Source organism: Halichoeres trimaculatus, unplaced genomic scaffold (genome assembly GCF_033239565.1).
Source record: "Halichoeres trimaculatus isolate MK-OKI-2021-1 unplaced genomic scaffold, fHalTri1.1 fHalTri1_scaffold_1, whole genome shotgun sequence".
Lineage (NCBI taxonomy): Eukaryota > Metazoa > Chordata > Actinopteri > Labriformes > Labridae > Halichoeres > Halichoeres trimaculatus.
The window spans coordinates 38,076,511-38,094,927 of record NW_027437179.1 but is presented as its reverse complement, the minus strand read 5'-3'; the positions used below and the strand labels follow the sequence as shown (position 1 = coordinate 38,094,927).

The 18,417-nt window shown below is 42.0% G+C and overlaps 1 protein-coding gene across 1 annotated transcript in view; it reads right to left on the bottom strand.

Annotated features, from left to right (window-relative positions):
• The window catches only part of LOC141790193 (plexin-A2-like), a 178,137-nt gene that overhangs the window by 148,003 nt on the left and 11,717 nt on the right, over positions 1–18,417 (bottom strand). The window contains exons 2-3 of the mRNA XM_074669894.1: positions 6,716–8,074; positions 1,587–1,769 (exon numbers count right to left, since the gene is read on the bottom strand). Coding sequence (XP_074525995.1) covers positions 1,587–1,769; positions 6,716–7,939 — 1,407 coding nt within the window. The 5' untranslated portion in view covers positions 7,940–8,074. The remainder of the gene's footprint in view (positions 1–1,586; positions 1,770–6,715; positions 8,075–18,417) is intronic.

Sequence of the window (18,417 nt, the reverse complement as noted above, 5' to 3'; positions counted from 1 at the left end):
ATTTAGTACTAATTAAAATGCTTTGTTTTAGTCTTGTTTGGTTTTTATAAGTTTCTTTTGTTGTTAAAGCTGTAGCCTGTTGATCTGGTATTTGTAAACAATAAGCTAAAATAAAAGTTACTACGGCAAGGACGATATGCTTCACTCGCGACTCAATTCTATTACATCTTATGGGGTGCCAATCCCATCCAATCCAGTTTGTAAACAAAGACTGAAATGAAGCAAATAATCCCAATATATCTATCTTCTATTATTTTTCTCCCACCCCTTAATGTTGCTGAAGTGTTGGCTCACATAATCCTCAGCACCCTGCTCTGGGCACCCCAGTCTAAAAAGCCTGGACACGCCCCTGCTTGTCACCAGGTGCCTCGTTGCAGCCTACGTTATGTTGCTCTGCCCCTTAAATTATGCTAAACTGAGGGTTCAGCTAATGGAATAGAGGGAGTTACAGTGAAACTGGACTCTTCTTTCCCCCAGGTAAAAGTCAAACAACTTCTCAAGCGTTTATGTACACGAAGCGCTGATTTCTCTCTGATTGATCCCTAAATATTTTCAGTTCTTAAAAGATCTTAAACAAACTGGCAGCACAGAGTGAACAACGAACCCTAATATCGTCATCTTTAGCTGACACAAACTCAAAACAGTGACTTTGTGTCCAGCTAGAAAACCCGCATCTCTCATCCCCTCTTCTGTTTACGATAGTGTCGCTGGCTGCTGTTACACGTGAGTTGTCCTCATGCTGAAAACATGATGGACACACGACACCCATTACTCCCTGAGACGCAATAAAAAAAAGCAGAATTTTTTTACAAGAAAAATGAGAAGAAAATGGTTACTGGTTTGGAAATAGTAACAGGTTAGATTACTCATTATTAAAAAAAAATGGTCAAATTAGAGCAACGCTTTACCAGAAATAGTGTGTTACTGGGTTTAGCTGCCTTGTCAGATTTAGCAACTGATGCTTTTCTGATGGCGCGCGTCTATCGATTTTTGCTGCTTTGACAAATTTTGCTACCGCTGTTTTTTTACTAAAGCTTTGTCCATAGCATAGTCCATAGCTATCAAATTATGTTCCAGTACTCAGTGCATAACAAATCATTCTTATTTACCTAATACCCCTGTGTCATTAATCCTAGATAGTTTTGATGTGTTTTTACCTCCTGTCCTTCTTGCCTCCTGATTTTAACTCCAGCATTAAGACAGCAAGCCAAAAATTACTGGCATAACACCAATGAGGTAGAGCTCACAAACACAAAGTAGCAGTTTTCAGTGGGTAGCAAAATCTGACAGAACACCCCAGCATCTAATGCAAGCAACAATCCCAGGGCTGTAGACTGATTTCTGCTTCTTCGCATTGACATTCACAAACTGCAGATAAATACAAGAAGAGATAGAAGCACAAATGGCTCTCTGTTAAAGGAAATTACTGTTGTGTTTTGAGTAGATAAGTGGTGCTATTTGTCATAAAGAGGACAGTTAGAAGGAAGAAAGGAAATCTCACTGTCAACAAGCAGACCATCCCTGAGGAGCGTTAAAAAGGTAGATAAAGCCCGTCTCTCCTGATAAGACTTGTTAACTGCTCTCACCTTCTTCAGCCGTCCACTCTTAGTCCCCAGGAAGACCACGCTGTGCCCGTTGTAGACATAGGAGGTGACAGAGGTCAGCCTGTCCCTGCTCTCCGTGTACACTGTCTGCCCTGAAACCAGCTGGGAACCCCCCAGGGGCTGGTTTATATCCAGGCCGCAGAAGTGATCATCGATGGGAACAGGCTGCGGAGAGAAAGAGACGAAAGAGGCAAAGGAGAAAGAATTATTAAGAATGTAAGGTTTTTTTAAGATGCTGGGGAGAAAGAAGTAGAAAAGGTTACAGGAGAAGGGGCAGAGAGTGAAGGAAAGGAGGAGTGAGGATGACAGATATTAGGAGGTGAGATGGAGGTAACGAGAAAGAAGGGAGAGTGTAAGTAGGAGATAGAAAAATGACTGATATCGCTGTCGACACATGTGAGTACGAGAGGAGAACTCAAACTGACTCCTGGTAAGCGTAACGTGCATTAAGCGCTCAGTTTCCAGGCTTGAATAGGGTTACTTCAAAAGGCTCTGAGGCTGCTGGATTTACCAACAAGCCTTGGAGCAGGCAGATTTTGCGGAGCAGACTAATTGCTGATGGCAAACACGAGTGAGGGTATGTGTTTTGCGCCTGTTTCTGTGATTTTTCAGATCGCTTGATCTGACATCACACAAACACACAGCACCAGAGATGTCAGGGTTTGATTAGGCATCAAAGAGAGCGGCATGCTAAGCAGTCCTGTTACATCTACTAACATGAACCTCAAACCTGTGCTAATTGCTTGTCATTCAGTGTATAAATCTACCTTTTAGGGCAGCTCGTGTCTCATCCCACATCTCCTTCTTCTTATGCACGTGTTAGTGCTCGCTGTGATTGCTCTTTCATCCAGATTTACTGAATGAGATCAGCAGAGAAATTTCACATCTCACCCAAAACTGTGATCTCAAAAAGTCATTTCCTGCTAGTATTCAAGGCTTCATGTTTAAACCTAGCAATTATTCTCATTAATGAGCATTTTTATTTCTGTTTTTAGATTCATCAATTACAAATGTTATGTTTATTTGCAGTATAGACAGTTTTTTAAAGTTGCACCGTTAATTATAAGGAATTCATAATTTAGACAGGCCGACAAAGACATTTTCATCTTATAACAAGAAATATTAACAAAAATATGTTTCAAAAAATTCCCATCAAATTAAAGCTGCACGCAGCGTTAGATGGGTGTTCTATAACAGTTGATACCATGTATTATTTCTTCTGCTGAGTCACATGACCAGCTGCACGGAACTCCTAATCAGTGTGTGACATCATCACAGCAGAGGGAGGATTCAAATTCACAAAAAAAAAATTGGAAACAACTTCTCACAGAGGCCACTGTTTTACCCAAATCTGCACAAAAATTCGATATACTTGTAGGAAATTTTGTCAGGAATCCATTCATGTCATTTTCAAAGCTTTACAAGTTTTATTTTTTTGTGTAGAGGCCCAAATGCGGCAGCCTGTGTGGGCTGGATTGAATTTTCCCATGTATTTTCATAGAGAGAGCTGAGAGTATTCATCAACTATGAGGGCTCGCCATTCAAAAACCAAGTCCAAAATAACAACTTCCATAAGAACTTTTGTAGAGCAGGGTCTAGTCCGCCATGTGAGCAAATTTCAAGCCAATACTAATTATGGTTTCGAAGGAGATAATTTTTTCAGAAAGAGTAAAAATGTAGGGAAATCTTATTTTGGAAGGCAAATTTCCTTCTTCCCCTGCAAGATAGGCGAAAAATTTACCTTTTTTTGTGTGCCTCAATGAGACAAACATTTTGACGTTTGTTTCATCTCTTTACGACATTCCCAGTACCTATTAGAGCCATTTTAGTGTGTTTTTTGAGTGCCTAGGTGGCGCTAGAGGGCACATTATGGGATGTTGGGGGGCTTGGTTGAAAACCCCCTACTACATACTACATGTGAATATAGTATGTAGTAGACACTGCATACTGCCGACTCCTTTTGCATGTAGTATGTAGTCTGACTGTGCTGTTGGGTCTGTTTTGTAGGACACTGCTCTGGTTTTCTGTTTCGGAGAACAAAGCTACATTTTATAAACATACAACACAAATATCACAGCTGAATTATCATAGTTGATTTTTTAATCTTTCACCAAAAGTTATATCTTTTACTAAAAATAAATCTGGAAGGGATTTTTTTTTTTACAGCTGATGGAAAAACCACTACTATATAATCCATGTATGGTTAAAAAAAGTGAATTAGTGGTTTATATGGGCTTTAATGAATTTGTTGAAGTAAACACCTCTTTTATAACTGGATGTAAAAAGATTTACTTGCGTTTCATTTCCGTCATTTTCATTTTTATCTTACGGACCGTCTAACATTAGTGTTGTTGTATTGTAGTTGTAATGCCAACTTATTCCAGTAGATAGTGGTAATTTACCAAAACCTGCCACCTCCATTGACAAACAGCGTTAGCGCTGTGCATTGTGGGAAACAGTATGCCAGGTAGACTGGTCCGTTGCATACTGAGAAATTTTCCTGTATCAGTAGGACATCAGATTTTGTAAGTTTTTACATACTGACTTCTACTGAATTTTGGCTGAAATGTAGTAGATGGTTTGGAAAAAAGCCAAACTTTAAAGAAACTAGTCAGAGAAACAAACTTTCCCAAAACAGCAGAGTAGAGGAGGAAAGACATTTCTTTAACTCTAACTTCCTCGATCAGATATTTGTCTTACAAAGCTTTGATTGTGTACCAGTGGACACACTGTGTGTCTTTCCCTGAGTCATCAATCAAGCAGCTGAAGCAGCAGTGTCTAACGGTGTCTTAACAAAGCTGTAGCACAGCGTGTCATTAACCATCCATTCTGGATATAAACCCCCAGCACCCAGAGTTTATTACTGAACATTTATGTGTTTCCATCCTCTTCCACTCACTTTTATGAAACACGTTACATCTTATTTGTCTGATTAGATGAGGGAATCAAAGAACATGTTGGGAGCCACAACAGCAGAGGATGTGATGAGAATCATTGTTTTCATGGTTTCGCTTTCAACTTGTTTCCATAAAAGCAGCTCATTATGCAGAATTACAGCTTTTCTCAAAGACTCGGACGTTTACAAGAAAGCCTTTTTCTCAAGATCAAGACTGAGTCTCAGAGGGTTCACATACTGCTGACAGCAAAGGTAGGTGGATGGAGAGGAGAGGAGGGAGGGAGAGGGGAGGAGAAGAAGGCGGGAGTCAGTGCCCAAACCCCTGAATAAAATCAAAGCTCTGCTCCAGACTCGTCTGATTAGCATTGTGGAATTAATCTCCTCCAGCTCCTCTGCTCATGAGGGATCCTGAAAACCTGAGTGGTCGTTAACCCGGCTCTGGCTGCCTGCCTATCACCTGATCAGGCTGCTAACGTGGATAACCAGAGCGGCGACGATCAGCAAATCTATACTGATGCTGCTTGGCACAACGCGGGTTACAAATGAGGTCTGTGAGAGTAAGCGATGCAAATGGATTCTCACTGAGTGTCTTCCCCATAGGTTTGACAAGATTATTTACACAAATTAGCGTCTCTTAAACATGACCTACAGATATTTACCCCTTCAGAAACATGTGAACCTCTAGGACCAGGATTCCTCAAGAGGAAAAACAACTTAACGAAAAATGAATCAGCCATAGAGCATCTGCCAGCCTGTTTGTAGTGATTGATAGTTTCTCTTTTAATACAAAGTCACACATAATAAAAGAATAATATCAATGTGTTGTGAGGTCTGATTGCAAGACTGGCCCATAGAGGATGTGAAATCGAGTGGAGACCCTCAGTGGTGTAAAAGACTGCAGCTCTCCAAGTGTCCACTTGAGGCTGGCCCCAAAAGTCCAGGAAACCTCATTGAAGTCCATTTTAAAATGTCCAACATGGTCCAAAAATACTTTTTGGTGTCTACACTTTTTTATTCACCTCAACTGCCCAGAGGGTCAAGATTTTTTTTCTATTTCATTGGTTTTCTGACGTGTTGTAGATTTTTCTCTAGTCAGCACAGTTTTATGTCACTAAAAACAATGTTTTCTAAAATGACCATAAACTTTCTGAAAACTCTAATTTCATGGTTTCATGTATACGTCAAGGAAACAGCTTTTTTTGGTTCTCAAACATCACATTCTGATTGGCTGGCATGGGTTTCACTTCAGGAAAAAGCTGCCAAATATGGGTTTGACGTGCTTCTAGCCACATTTATTGGCAGGTTTGATGGTTATGTGTGGATGAAAGTATTTCTAAAACCAATTAAGGGAGGATATACAAAGCCTAAGACTGTTCTTTATCTTTTGGTCCATTTTGATATTAGCCCTAAGTTTGGATTGAGCCACAATGCTGATTTGGCCTGGTGGGTTTAAATGTGCGCCCCATGTACCTTGTTCTTGTTGTACTAGTTGTGTTTTATGTCTTTCTGTACATTTCCTATTTTTTGGGGCTTTATGGGATTTTCGGGTGTTATCACGCCTCTGTGAGAAGCAATGGGTGACATCATTAAGACTATTGCTGCATTCTTGTGTTCCTCAAATGGTTTTAGTTTCTGAGTTAAGAAGTTGTTTTTTTAACTGTTTAATTAATAATTACTAAAAGTGATAGATAGATAGATCTTTATTGTCCTTAACAGGAAATTTTTGCCACGGTCTGTACAGAAAGGGAAAAGAAAAAGTACACACACATACCAACAAGTAAACCTCCATATCCTATGAACCTATATCTGCGTCTAGATGTGAGGAGTGTGAAAATTGAGTAGAGGGGATGGCTAGGGTCAAGGGTTATGGTGCGTGCTCTGCGTGTGAGGCAGTGCTGTTGAGTTCAGAAAGGTTGGGTGTAGGGAGGCTGATTATTTTGGAGGATCTATGTGTGATGTTTGTGAGTTTGTTTCTGTTGGAGGTGGTATGGTGGTGAATATTCCTTTGATTAGTGTATCTGACTTCCTAGTAAGTGGATAACACCATACTTATTTAAAAAAGCAGATATCCTTACATGTCTAGGTCAGTCTATATGGATATAATTAATGGTGTTACCATATCATTAATTATTGAGAGCAAAAGTTGAAGTAAAATATCCCACATTTTGGAATTACCCATGTTTCTGACACCACATGAATGCAACAGTCCACTTACCGCCTTGGTGCACTGCACGTCCTTTCCCAGCAGCCAGTGCAGCTCCAGGTGTCCCTCCCCCTGGTAGCAGGACTGCAGTCTCTCTTTGATTCGCGTGTTGATGTCTTGGATGGTGAAGACACACAGAGCAGAGTGATCTGGAGGGTCATGTAGCTGCTTCTGTCCCTTGGAGAAGACAGCGAAAAGCACATCCTCCCCGGCGTTGATGTTCAGAGACTTTGCCAGAACCCTGCCGGCCTTGGACAGGTACGCGGCCTGTAGTAAGCGGTATTCCTCACCTCTGTGTACGCACCCCACAGGCAGCGACACGTAGGAGTGGAACTTTTTGTCACCTTTGCAGAGGCGGATGATTCGAGAGGTGTAAAACAGGTCGCCAGGAGAGCTCCCTGCAGGCATCCCATTGTCAGGCGTCTCGGGTTGGACTGTCATGAAGTAGACAAAGTTCCCGCTGGCGAAGCCGTAGATGTAGTAGATGTCAAAGTGTGGAACAAGAGCCAGCGTGTCTGAGGGGATTTTAATGAGAGAGGAAACAAAGTCAGTGTGAAGTTCATAGTCCAGCATGGCAGAGGATTCTGGGTCACGAGGCAGCTTTCGACTAGAGATGGTGGGAAAGTAGTCCTGTTTTCCACCGACTGCCGTGCCGATGTAGAGAGTCGCATCCTGACCCTGTGAAGGCACGACGACCCCAAACATCGTCCCTGTCTGGTTGTCACTGGACAGGTAGTGTTCTTTCTTGTGTGTCGGCTCCACAAGAATAAACAAGTCATCCAGCCTCATCAGTTTGCAGACGCCCTGGTAGAGGCTGCCGCAGGCCAGCAGCCGGTTGTGAGAGTAATCGATGAGCAACAGTTTGTTCACGTTGTCTGTGGAGGCCAGAGATTCAGAACAGGGCTGCACAATCAGAGGGGGGTAGCACGCTTTGTTGTCATACTCTGGCCCCGTATCATGGGACACCAGGAGGGTGAGATTAGCCGACAACTTGTAGATTCGGTTGACGGCTCCGATATACAGAGCACCGGTGGACTGGTGCACAGTCAGGTGGTTCAGCGACCACTCTCTCCTCTCTGATTGAAAGTTGTTCAGAGTCTGTCCAACAGTCTTTTGACTCACAGAGATTAGAGTCAATAACCACACTGCCAGAGGCCATGACATGACCTTTTTTAAAGGGCCGTGGCCTTTACCGAGGCCGCAGCAAGTCCATCGTCTATCCGAGCACGCTCCCATCCCCACGGGGCTCCGAACACCACCGAGCTCAGACAAAACTCCAGAGACTGTGTGTCAGCAGGGAGCAGGACTGTGCTGAAAAGATGATCTGAAGTGCTGTCTCCTCCTTCCTCTTGGGGGGAACTTCACATATTTCTGAAAGACACAAAAAAGATATTTGTTTTAGCGTCAACAGATCCTTGATTCACGAGGAGGGGAAAAACTGCTCTCAGGGTATCATTAGACACATCATTTTAAAAGCTCAGAATCTGTGTGCTTGTTTCCCCCTCAGTCACTGCTTAGTCAGACACATGAGACATCAAAGAAACAAGTAATCATTTGTTCAGACTGTCTCCTTGTATTTACTGGCCCCAGAGATGGTCCAATTCTCCCCCCTCCAACAGGGGGGCTCATTACGTCCTCTTTTGTGTAACAGAGGACTAACTGTGGCCCATTACTTGAACAAAGCAGCAACCGTCTGTAGCCAAGCCTTCCCTCCGTTTCATTGGCTAATTAAATTATACAAATGTATTAATTATGCGTCTATATTTTGGCCTCCCCCTTTCCCTTCCTCCCCTCCTTCTTGTTCGTTTAAATGGTTGAATCCAGGAGGAATTAATCACTCTCCGCTGCGGCCGACATTCCTAAATTAATCAGGCTTTTTCCAGGGATGGAGGGGCGTCATTAGAGATTCAGCGCCAGGCGGCATCAAGCCTCACACTTCCCTGTTTAATTTCATTAGCATATTTTATGTAGTTATTTCCAGGGGACAAACAATGTCCCTCAAAGCCTCAGCAGACAGGAGGATGGATGATTCAGACACATGACAAAGGACGTGTGATGTGTTCGCAGATTTTATGTGTTGTATATTTTCGTTGGAGCAAAGTGAGATGACGTTAAAAAGCTTCTTTGGAAGGAGAAAGTGTTTTTTATCTGGAATAAAGACGGATTTCTCAAGAGGGCAAACACAAGCAGTGTAGATATAGTGGCTTCCCATGCGGTGTTACTTCATTGAAGTCCATTAATGGAGTCATAAACCTGCCCGCATAGGGGGACGGACCATAAATTAAGACACCTACATCACCCTAAATCCTGCCGGCAACGCCAGAAGCTTTTCCAATCTGGCTCCCAAAGGTTTTTCTCATATCCTGTTTTTTTTTTTTTTTTGCTCTCTTCAATGTCATATCAGCAGCAACCTTCAGACTCCCTCGATAATACCTTGAGGAAACCTTTCAGTGAAAGCATCTCGATTTCATCATAAGATTTGCTGCCAAATGCTGCAAGGCTGGGAGGCTTTAGCTCAAAGGCAACTGTCTCTTTTGGCCGGAGCTAATGTAAACAGGGTGTTTTCCCAGCGAGACTTCCTCCGGTATAACTAAAGGTTAAATGAAGACAGCCATGTCAGATCCTAACGCTGGGGTCATGATGCGGTGGGTGCTCTCCATTGGCTGGCTAACGGGACGTCCAGCTGACTTGAGCGGGAGCCAGGGACGGAGCGGATGGACTGACACTGAGCCTGCTGGTTCGAGTCCAGCTCCACTCCAGCATCTCCTGTCCATCTGTCCACGCAGAGCTCACACCAGGGGGCGGGAGAGAAGTCACCCCAGTGTCTCGGCCCACTCTGTTCAATTTGGCTGACTGCATGTGAGCAACTCTTGCAGTAATTGGCCACCAAAGAGCAACATCTGACAAACACTGAGCTGGATTTCTTTAAGTCGAGTGTTTGCTTTCCTTTATAAGATTTGACATTTATCCAAAGCCATATGACTCAACATAAATCACATTCTGTTTGTCTTTTATCTATATTCATCCTTATATCTCTTAAAATGTTCAATGACAGGCTCCTTCTTCTTCTTTTCTCTTCACTATCATTATCCCAACTGGACTCGAGTGCTGTGTTTGCTTTTATTAGTTCTCAGAGAAGCTGAGATTTTGGCAGAACACACTTGGCTTGAAAAGCAGCAGCTTCTTTATTTTGGGTGAAATGATGTCCAGCGAATTCCTTCTGGAAATTTCTCAAATCATCTGCTGTGCCAGCTGACAAGTCCCTGAACCAGACTCTGTTTCTCATCATTTGGCCGTTTTATATAAAAACCTAAACATCGAGGCCTTTCTTAAACGCGTCAAAAGAAACGGTTTGGGTGTTTCTGTTCCAACGGCATTGGAAATGAACTCCGCTAATAAAATTCCTGAAACCAGCGGTCAGCAGAAATCTCGGTTCCCTTGAGTTTGTAAACCTATTTCTGAATCCTTTGTCTGCATTTCTGATGTGGGCTTTATGCTGTGAAAGGCGGATGCTCAAATGGATGTAATGCATCAAAGAGCTGTTTGAAAGTGGGCGGGTAAGATCACAAAAATCTGACTCAATCCCTTTGTGCGGAGTCTTGAGCTGCCACAGAAAGCAGCAGACAATTGATTTCCTGTTTACCATTCCAACTAGAGTCGTCTCTTTTTTCTCTGCGTCTCACAGAATCCCATTACTTTACATTTCTCTTGTTTGAATCACTTTGTAAACTTCCAGGCGGCGACCTTTGGTTGGATTTGCATCAAATCTTATCAGACTCTCTGTCCTTTTCTCAGGGAGGAATAATTAATAAGTTAGCACTCTTGGGGTTCATGGTAAATATCAGATTGAGCGATATTTGCAAAGCCAGGTTTGAGTCTGGATTGACCTTAAACATCAGGCGAAAGCAGTGCCTCCATGAGGTTAATTCAGTGTGGAGAGACTCCAGACAAATCCTCGGAGAAATTACAAAAGAAGGGAAAAAACAAGAAGAGAAGTGAGGAAGTGGTGTTGGCCAGCGAAGCCGGGCAGACATGCAGCAGCCTCATCGTTTCATCCATTTCTTTTCTCCCGGCTTTAGTCACGTCTAAGGCGTGCAGTCATGCTGCTCAGTGTTTACCCTGGATTATAGAGACAACTCTTTGCCCTGCGCAGTCCTCCCCGCTGAATTCTCCGCCTCGCCACTCAGACACGCTCCAGCCCAGACGTGACTCATTCACACTCACACATACACACACACACACACATACAGGAACACGGTTTGCCGAGGGCCTCCGGGGACGCGGGCTCTCAGCGGGGACCAATCACAGCGCAGAGGAGGGGGACGACAGCCTCTTGTGCCTCTACAAACACGACCCTTTGACCTGGATCGAGATCAGTGGAACCAAAGCCATCCTGTGGGTTCAGATTTTATTGGGGTGAAATGCTGTCATCGCTGCCGTTGTGCCCTGTTAGCCATGATTCATGGCACAGAAGGAATGGTTAGCTGTTGCAGTTTCTTGTTTGTTTGACCCATCTGCCATCAAAGACAAACCAAAATCTTTGAGTTGGGTATTTCTTTGTTTGGCTGTCATTTTGCATCAATTTCACAGCTCACTGGAGTTTGTTTGCACAATGCAATACTGTGTTTTTTAAAGAAACTCTCCCAGTGTTGTGAAGTGGAAATATACAAACTAGAAGATATGAATAACAGTATGTTCATTTTTGAAGAAGTAAGTGAACAAGCAGGAAAACCAGTTAATAATTTAAAAAACAAAGTGACTACACTGTTGCTTCTGCTTTAGTCTCAACATTACCAACAACATGATGTCAAAAATTAAACTTTCCCCTTTCAAAATGTACAGCTGCTTGAATTAAAAAGTAGATTTATTCCAGTAACAATGACTTTGAATACAGCCTACCCTGGGTATCATGAGCACTTAACTTTGCTCTGTTTTGATGCGTCATATAACTTATTTTAATCTCCAAAAACCATTTTTAACGCAGCGTAACAAATGGCTGCAAACAGAAACAGTGTGCTGCTTCTAGAAAGTCTGACATCAGCAGAAACAAGTGGAAACTTTTGGTTAAGTTTTTGGGATTCAAAATACAATGTGCTTTTAGAAATCAAAAGAAGTTAATCATTTTCATTTTCATCATTTAATCATCTTCTGTCCTTTTTCTGTCCAACAGTTAGGCTGCAGTGTCCACCATCACTACAAAATTAATCACAGAAGTAGGGATAGGTACCGAATTAGGTAATTTTATAGGTACCGAACGAATTCTATCAAAAGTACCGGGTACCGATTCACGTAAAATCAAAAGGTACCATGTGAAGGTACCTGTATGCATCATTTTTTAATTAAACAAATTGATATGTTTTACTACATAAACACACAAAAGTACTGAAAATTGGTACCGTTGAGTACCGGTACCAAGTACCGGGAATCGGTACTGTATGAGCTATTAAGTGCTTTTTAGAATAGAATAGAATATGTTTTTATTGATCCCCCTTGGGGGAAATTTTTTTTGCCACAGCAGCTCACGAAAAAACAAAGTGCAGTAATGTGATAACAATTAAAAATAGAATATGATAATCGAATATAAAATTAGAAATTTGAAGAAATATGAAGAAATAAAGAAAAGTAGAAAAATATTACTATTTACATATTTAAATTGGAGCAAGATATATACAAAGATTTTTTTTTGACAGTGAAAATTTACAATTAGAACTGGTACGGAGTGCACAGGACATGTATTTATTGAATGTTTGATGTCATACTGGTGAGGGTTCAGGTGTGTGTGTTGTAAAGTCTTATTGCAGAAGGGAGGAATGACCTGCGGTAGCGCTCTGTCTTGCTTTCTTTGTTTTGTTTAGAATTTAGTTTAGTGTTTAGATTTTTACTATTTTTAAATCAATTAATTTTGATGTAATTATGATTACATTTTTGTTAGTCTTCCAGTAGTTTATCATTCCTTTAGTTTGGGTGTTTTATTTATTACTTGTTTAAGTTGGGCACGGTGGCACTATAGGATATATAAGTAGGCGCATGGTAGGGACCAGCATGCACCTGGGTGGGCAAATAGTTTTTTACCGGAGCGGGAGAGACACAGGGATTTTTTCTTTTTTCTGTGTTTGCTAGATTTCTGGTTAAATAAACCACGTTTTTGTAAAAATTGGTTTAGTTTGGACCTTACGTGTTTTCCCATCCATGTACACCACAACCCACGGTGCAAGAGTGGCCTTTTGAGCCTTTTATGAAAGAGTTTGTTTGAAACTTTTCGTTGCCCTTTTTTTGTAGACAAACGGCCACTACGGGTACCGATTGCCAAGTACCGTGAATTGGTACCGTATTGTTTCAAATGTGAAAGGTACCCATCCCTACACAGAAGTAGTTTTCAGCAGAGAAAAACACAGATATCTCAGCTCACGACGAAACTTCGTTAGCTGGTGTGTTGTTGTCATAGAGACTTGGACCAGTCTTGCTCGACTAGATCAGGAAGCTAAGAGGAAGCCACGAAGTAGCATTTCAAAATAACCTATATCTAGAAGGAAGACTTTTTCAAGATCACTTTGAATAATTCGATGTATGTAGCATGGACGTACACTATCCTTTTTATGTACCTTGTGATAACTCAGGTATCTAAGCAGGTATTTGTTGTGTGTAAAGGCGTCCAAACAATACATTAATCACATAGAGTATGATTCTTATTTTAAGCACAGTGTTGGGGTTGATCTTGTTGTACTTAAGGTTTTATAGATTCCTGTGAAATCAGAGCTCTGTCAACACGCCGAGCCATGATCCTTCTAAAGGTCAGGAGAAGCATCTCTCCTCTCACACTCAGTCAACAGTAGGAGTCATCGTCGGCAGCTTCTGAGGTGATAAAAACAGTTTTTTTTTTTCTTTGATGTTGTTCTGTGTGGCCCAGATTTATAAGACGACACCAAAGCAATAACAGAGGAAGAGCAAGAGGGCAGAGAAATATCTGAACGACAATAGACATATAAGCTTTTGTCCGTTATGATTACGAGGCGGCAGGGCAGGAACGGGCAGCGTTATCGTGTCAGTGTTTTTATTTTGGAAGATTACAGTTGGACCTTTCTTTTATTTTATTTCAGACTGGTGTAAAAAGTTTTGGCAGCAGCACTTTGTGATAATTCACTGTTTGATATTTGCATTTACAGTATGAAAACCTGATGGGATACTTTGTCAGGGGTTTCCTGTACACTCACATGGACGAGTCATCGGGGGGAGGGTCTGGGTTGTACACATTACACATGAATGAGCTGGGAGGGCGCCAGCTGCAACAGAACTTGACTTCCAAATGAATAAATGAAGGCAATTAGTAGATCTGTTTACAATGTTGTGGAGACAGAAGTAGGTCAAACGTGGCAGAGACAGGAGGGAGGAGGGAGCCAGCAAGCCAGAGCCAGGGGCTGTCGCTGGTACCTTCAGTGATGAGTCGGGGAATTAGGACATGAAAATGCCGTCTTTATTAGCACTGACTTATAAGTGAATGTCACGTTAAATCACATGAGACCGGTGGGGTTTGTGAGAAGAAAAAGAAAGGTTTTATGATCAGTCCACCGTGTTGTATCAGAGGATGAGCCCAGGGCGTGTTGGCCCCGGCTCGTAAGGCGGCCTTCACAGAAACGCAGACTGGAGCCTCAGAGGGCATAATGTGTAGCGAGGATGCTAACACTACAGACACCCACAGGAAAGCTACACTTTGATGCCACGTAGTGAAATGTAGTCACAGTTGGCCTGTGGTTAATTTTTATGTTCTAACAGCAGAGCTTCCCCTGGACATTTCTCACACAGTCAGGAAGGAAAACATTTAACAAGTATATAAATAAGTGACTCTGATGCTTTTTGATGCTCGTATTCTCTGGAAACAAGTGCTACAGAGTCATTTAGTGTTTTTAAAACGCCCGTGTGTGTCCCTGCTGGATTTTATATCACAGCCGGCTAAAATTGTAAAAAGTATGTTATCAAAGTTCAGAGTCTCTTTAGGCATCCAGAAATACCAGAAAGACAACAAATGTTTGTGGTTATTGGATTATCTTGTTGAAATAAAAAAAATAGCTTGTTTGGCTTGTTAGCCGTATACCAGGACTCTGTATGCCGCCTTAAATTGGAAACCACAACAACAGCCAAAGCAGCAGCCAGAGTAATTCAGTAATTCAGCCAGAGGAAGGAGCAGAAGCAGTCTCAACAGTATTTGTGTTTTTCAATCATATTGTTTGGCTAATCGTATCATTGTTTGGTGTTGTAATTAAGACAGGAACTTTTTCACTTCAGATTTAGACTGAAGCATTGACTAGATTTGGGCTGGGAATAAGGAAAGGAAGACTCAAACTCATTTCCTTATGAAGACAGTTTCAGTGTTTTTGTTAGTTGTTGGAGGAGCTCTCTGTGGTATTCATTCAGGTACAACTAAGGGCTGGCTTCACCTGTATGCATGTGTTGGAATTTCAGACTTAAGCAAACACCTGTACGATACACCCAGAAAAGTAAAAGAGCAGCCAAAATCACCTGGACTGTTAAAAACAACTGTTAGCTGGCTAGCATATAGGAGCTAACGTTAATGTGACCCTGAAGCGACTTCACCACTGAGTCTAACATGTTAAGATGATCAGTTAAACTCTGACACTTTGAGTGATCACAATGCAATGCAATGTAAGTGGGCGTAACCCTGTACCGAGTGAGGTGCAGTGGGTATTCAATATAACAAAACATTATAATGCAATGTACCACAATGTGATGTATCGTAATGTCACGCGTGTTATTAATGTAACATGTAGGGATGGGCAAGCACTGGTATCGGTATCAACTATCGGGCCAATACCACCTTTTTTCAATGTATTGGTAATCTCGAAGGAAAATCTTACATCAAGTGAGTCCTCCTCGCCAATAGTTGGCGCTACTTGCTGCAGTTTAACACCACGGCAAACATGCATCAGGTCCTGTTCAGACAATATGAAAGAACCAAGGAGAGTAAATGGTTAAACTGTTTTATTTTTCACTTCTGTTTCTTTTAAAAGATAGTTAAACTGTTGACAGTTGTTGTTTTTATTTTGCACTTTTGTTAATTTATTTAAAAAAATTGAAAATTCAGAGAGCTGTTTGTGTTTTATTTTGGACTTAATGGCAGAGTGACTATGCTGTCTTTGTTCAAAATGATCTGTCACTGTTAATTGAAACTGTATTCATCATTAGTGTTAGTGGTATTTAGGGATCTGTACCGATGCCCAGTACCTGGCAATCGGTACTTAGCATAAACTTTCCTGTTGTTATGTGGGTATAAAGAAATGAGCTATTCGGAACCCAGCTATCATCCATACCTGGCTGCATATGTGTTTTTTTTTCTGCTGTAAAACTCGTTTAAATCTGGGCTGCAATGGGGTTTCCTTGAGTTTGGAGTGAGCCGCAAGTGGACACTCAAGGAACTGCAGTTTTTAGCCTTTCAATCTTTCAACAGCCTGGTTTTAAGATTCTCTGCTTTAAGATGCTATAGCTGCGTTTCCACCAAGCAGTCCGTTACTGGTACTCAACGGTAGCAATTTACGGTTGTTTTTTGTGCTTATTTGGTGAAAAAAGATCCATTTGTTTAATAATATAGTTTTTATTTTTCAATTTGAGGTATTTATTCTTTAATATATAACCTTGTAATGCTATGTTTATGTCCAGCATAGAAAATTGCCACTCACTCTCGCAATCACTCTTCCACTCCCTCATAGTCACACAGATGCATTTAGGTCCCTAAACATGATACCTTTTGACTTTTCGTGAATCGCTACCCGGTACTTTTGATAGATCAGTCGGTACCTATAAAATACCTAATTCGGTACCCATTCCCAGTGGTATTGGTACTTGGTATCAGTTTATACTCAAGACGGAGAACTCGTACTGGTACCGGTTTGGAAAAAAGTGTTATTGAACAACCCTAGTAACGTATTGTTGATGAAACGTAATGTAGCATAGGCTCTGCGTAACATAAAGTGGCATGACGCAATAACAGCCTAATGTAACATGACATTATATAATGTAACATAACATGAAGTGACTTAAAATATCATTACCTAGCGTAATGTAGTATTGTAATGTCCCATGACTTAACATATGTAAATCTCAAGACAGAATCTGATGTTTATGTTGAGGAAATTTCATTAACCTTGACCGCTTCATTGAGAAGACTTAGGAGAGTCAGATGGCTTTAGTTGAAAAAGTTTTTATAGCTCGATCAAGGAGAAACGACCAACAACACACGTGTGCGCAGAGTAATGCAGAGTCAGTTCCAACAGACCACTCTTCTCTGAAGTTGCTGTCTATCTTTAAGCCGATGGGTCCAGCCTAGCTTGGGATCTCAATGTGCGTTACAGTGTTCAAGGAGACATGAAAATGTGAATCTGATCCAACTCAGACTGAAGCCATACTGTCTTTGTATGAGGATAACTTTACTTAACTTAGAGTCAAAAAGCAGCATGAAAATTTCCCCACAATTTATACTGATACTAATGGTAAACTGGACTCAGACTCAGACCCAGACCCTGACGAGGATAGCACAGGAAGTTTAACTTTGGTACAATCTTCAGCACTTTGTTCCAGAGCCGTGCAGTTTATTCGAGGATACTCAAGCTGTAGTCCTCTGGTTTTATGCACCAGTTTCTCTGTGCCCAGCTCACCTTTGTCTATTTATCACAAGTGTACTTTCTCTTGTACTCCTTTTTCATCTCTTTAAACGTGCTCCAGCCTTGTTTCCTCACAACTCCCTGTGTTTCCAGCTCTGGGTTTTGCTGATACATCTCCACTGGATGTCTTATCTCCTGGATTCTGAACAGTCAGCCTTCTGCTCTCATCTTTTTGTTGCATAACTCTCTACACTCTCCTCATGTAAAACCCCAAACGTGACAAACAACTGTAGTTGGCTTTTCTCCTGCTTATTTAGTTTATTGGCCAGCGCTGATATTGCACGCTTTAGGGCTCTCCAGCCAGCCACTAATCTTGATGGTAGAGCAGTGAGGGATGTCTGCAGGGAACACTAAAACTGCACTACGTCATCCAAACACGCTCTGCTCCTAATAACTGCAGGATGCTGCCAGGGACCCGAGCAGAGGCAAATGTGGCATAGGGGACCAATTCCAACACATCGCCACAACACAGTCAGCAGCAGCCTCCTCTGCAATGCATGCCATTATCTTAGAGCTATGCATTATACATGCAGATACAGTACTGTGTCTGAAATTGCTGTTAGGAGCAGGGAGCAGATGAAGGGCACTGCAGCCACAGCCAGATTTAACCATGCATGCCTTTCTCCTCAGCTCGGACTCCTCTTCCATAAATCTTATTGTCGGTCTTCCCTGGTTAATGGTGACCTCAAGCAGGCTCCTCTCCACTGCTGAAGCCCTCGTGTTGCATGTATTATGAGCGGAGAAGGGAGAGTCAAAGTGACCTCCAGCTCTGTGATGAAAACCCATGCAGCTCAAGTGCAATAGAGGGTCTTCTATAATTCAGCGAGCGCAGGAGAAGACAGAGCTGGCTGCTCTTTTTCTTTCGGAAAACCACACAGCGTGTGCGTGTGAGCCGGGCTGCTGGAGCTGCACAGCAGCCCCTCATCCATAACGTCGCTTAAGTGCAAGGAGAAGAACAAGGGGTAAACAGAGGAGTCCGACCGGGGCTCTGAGTGATCTTTGGACGGTGCAGCTGAGGGGAATACAGAATGAGGGGTAGTGAAA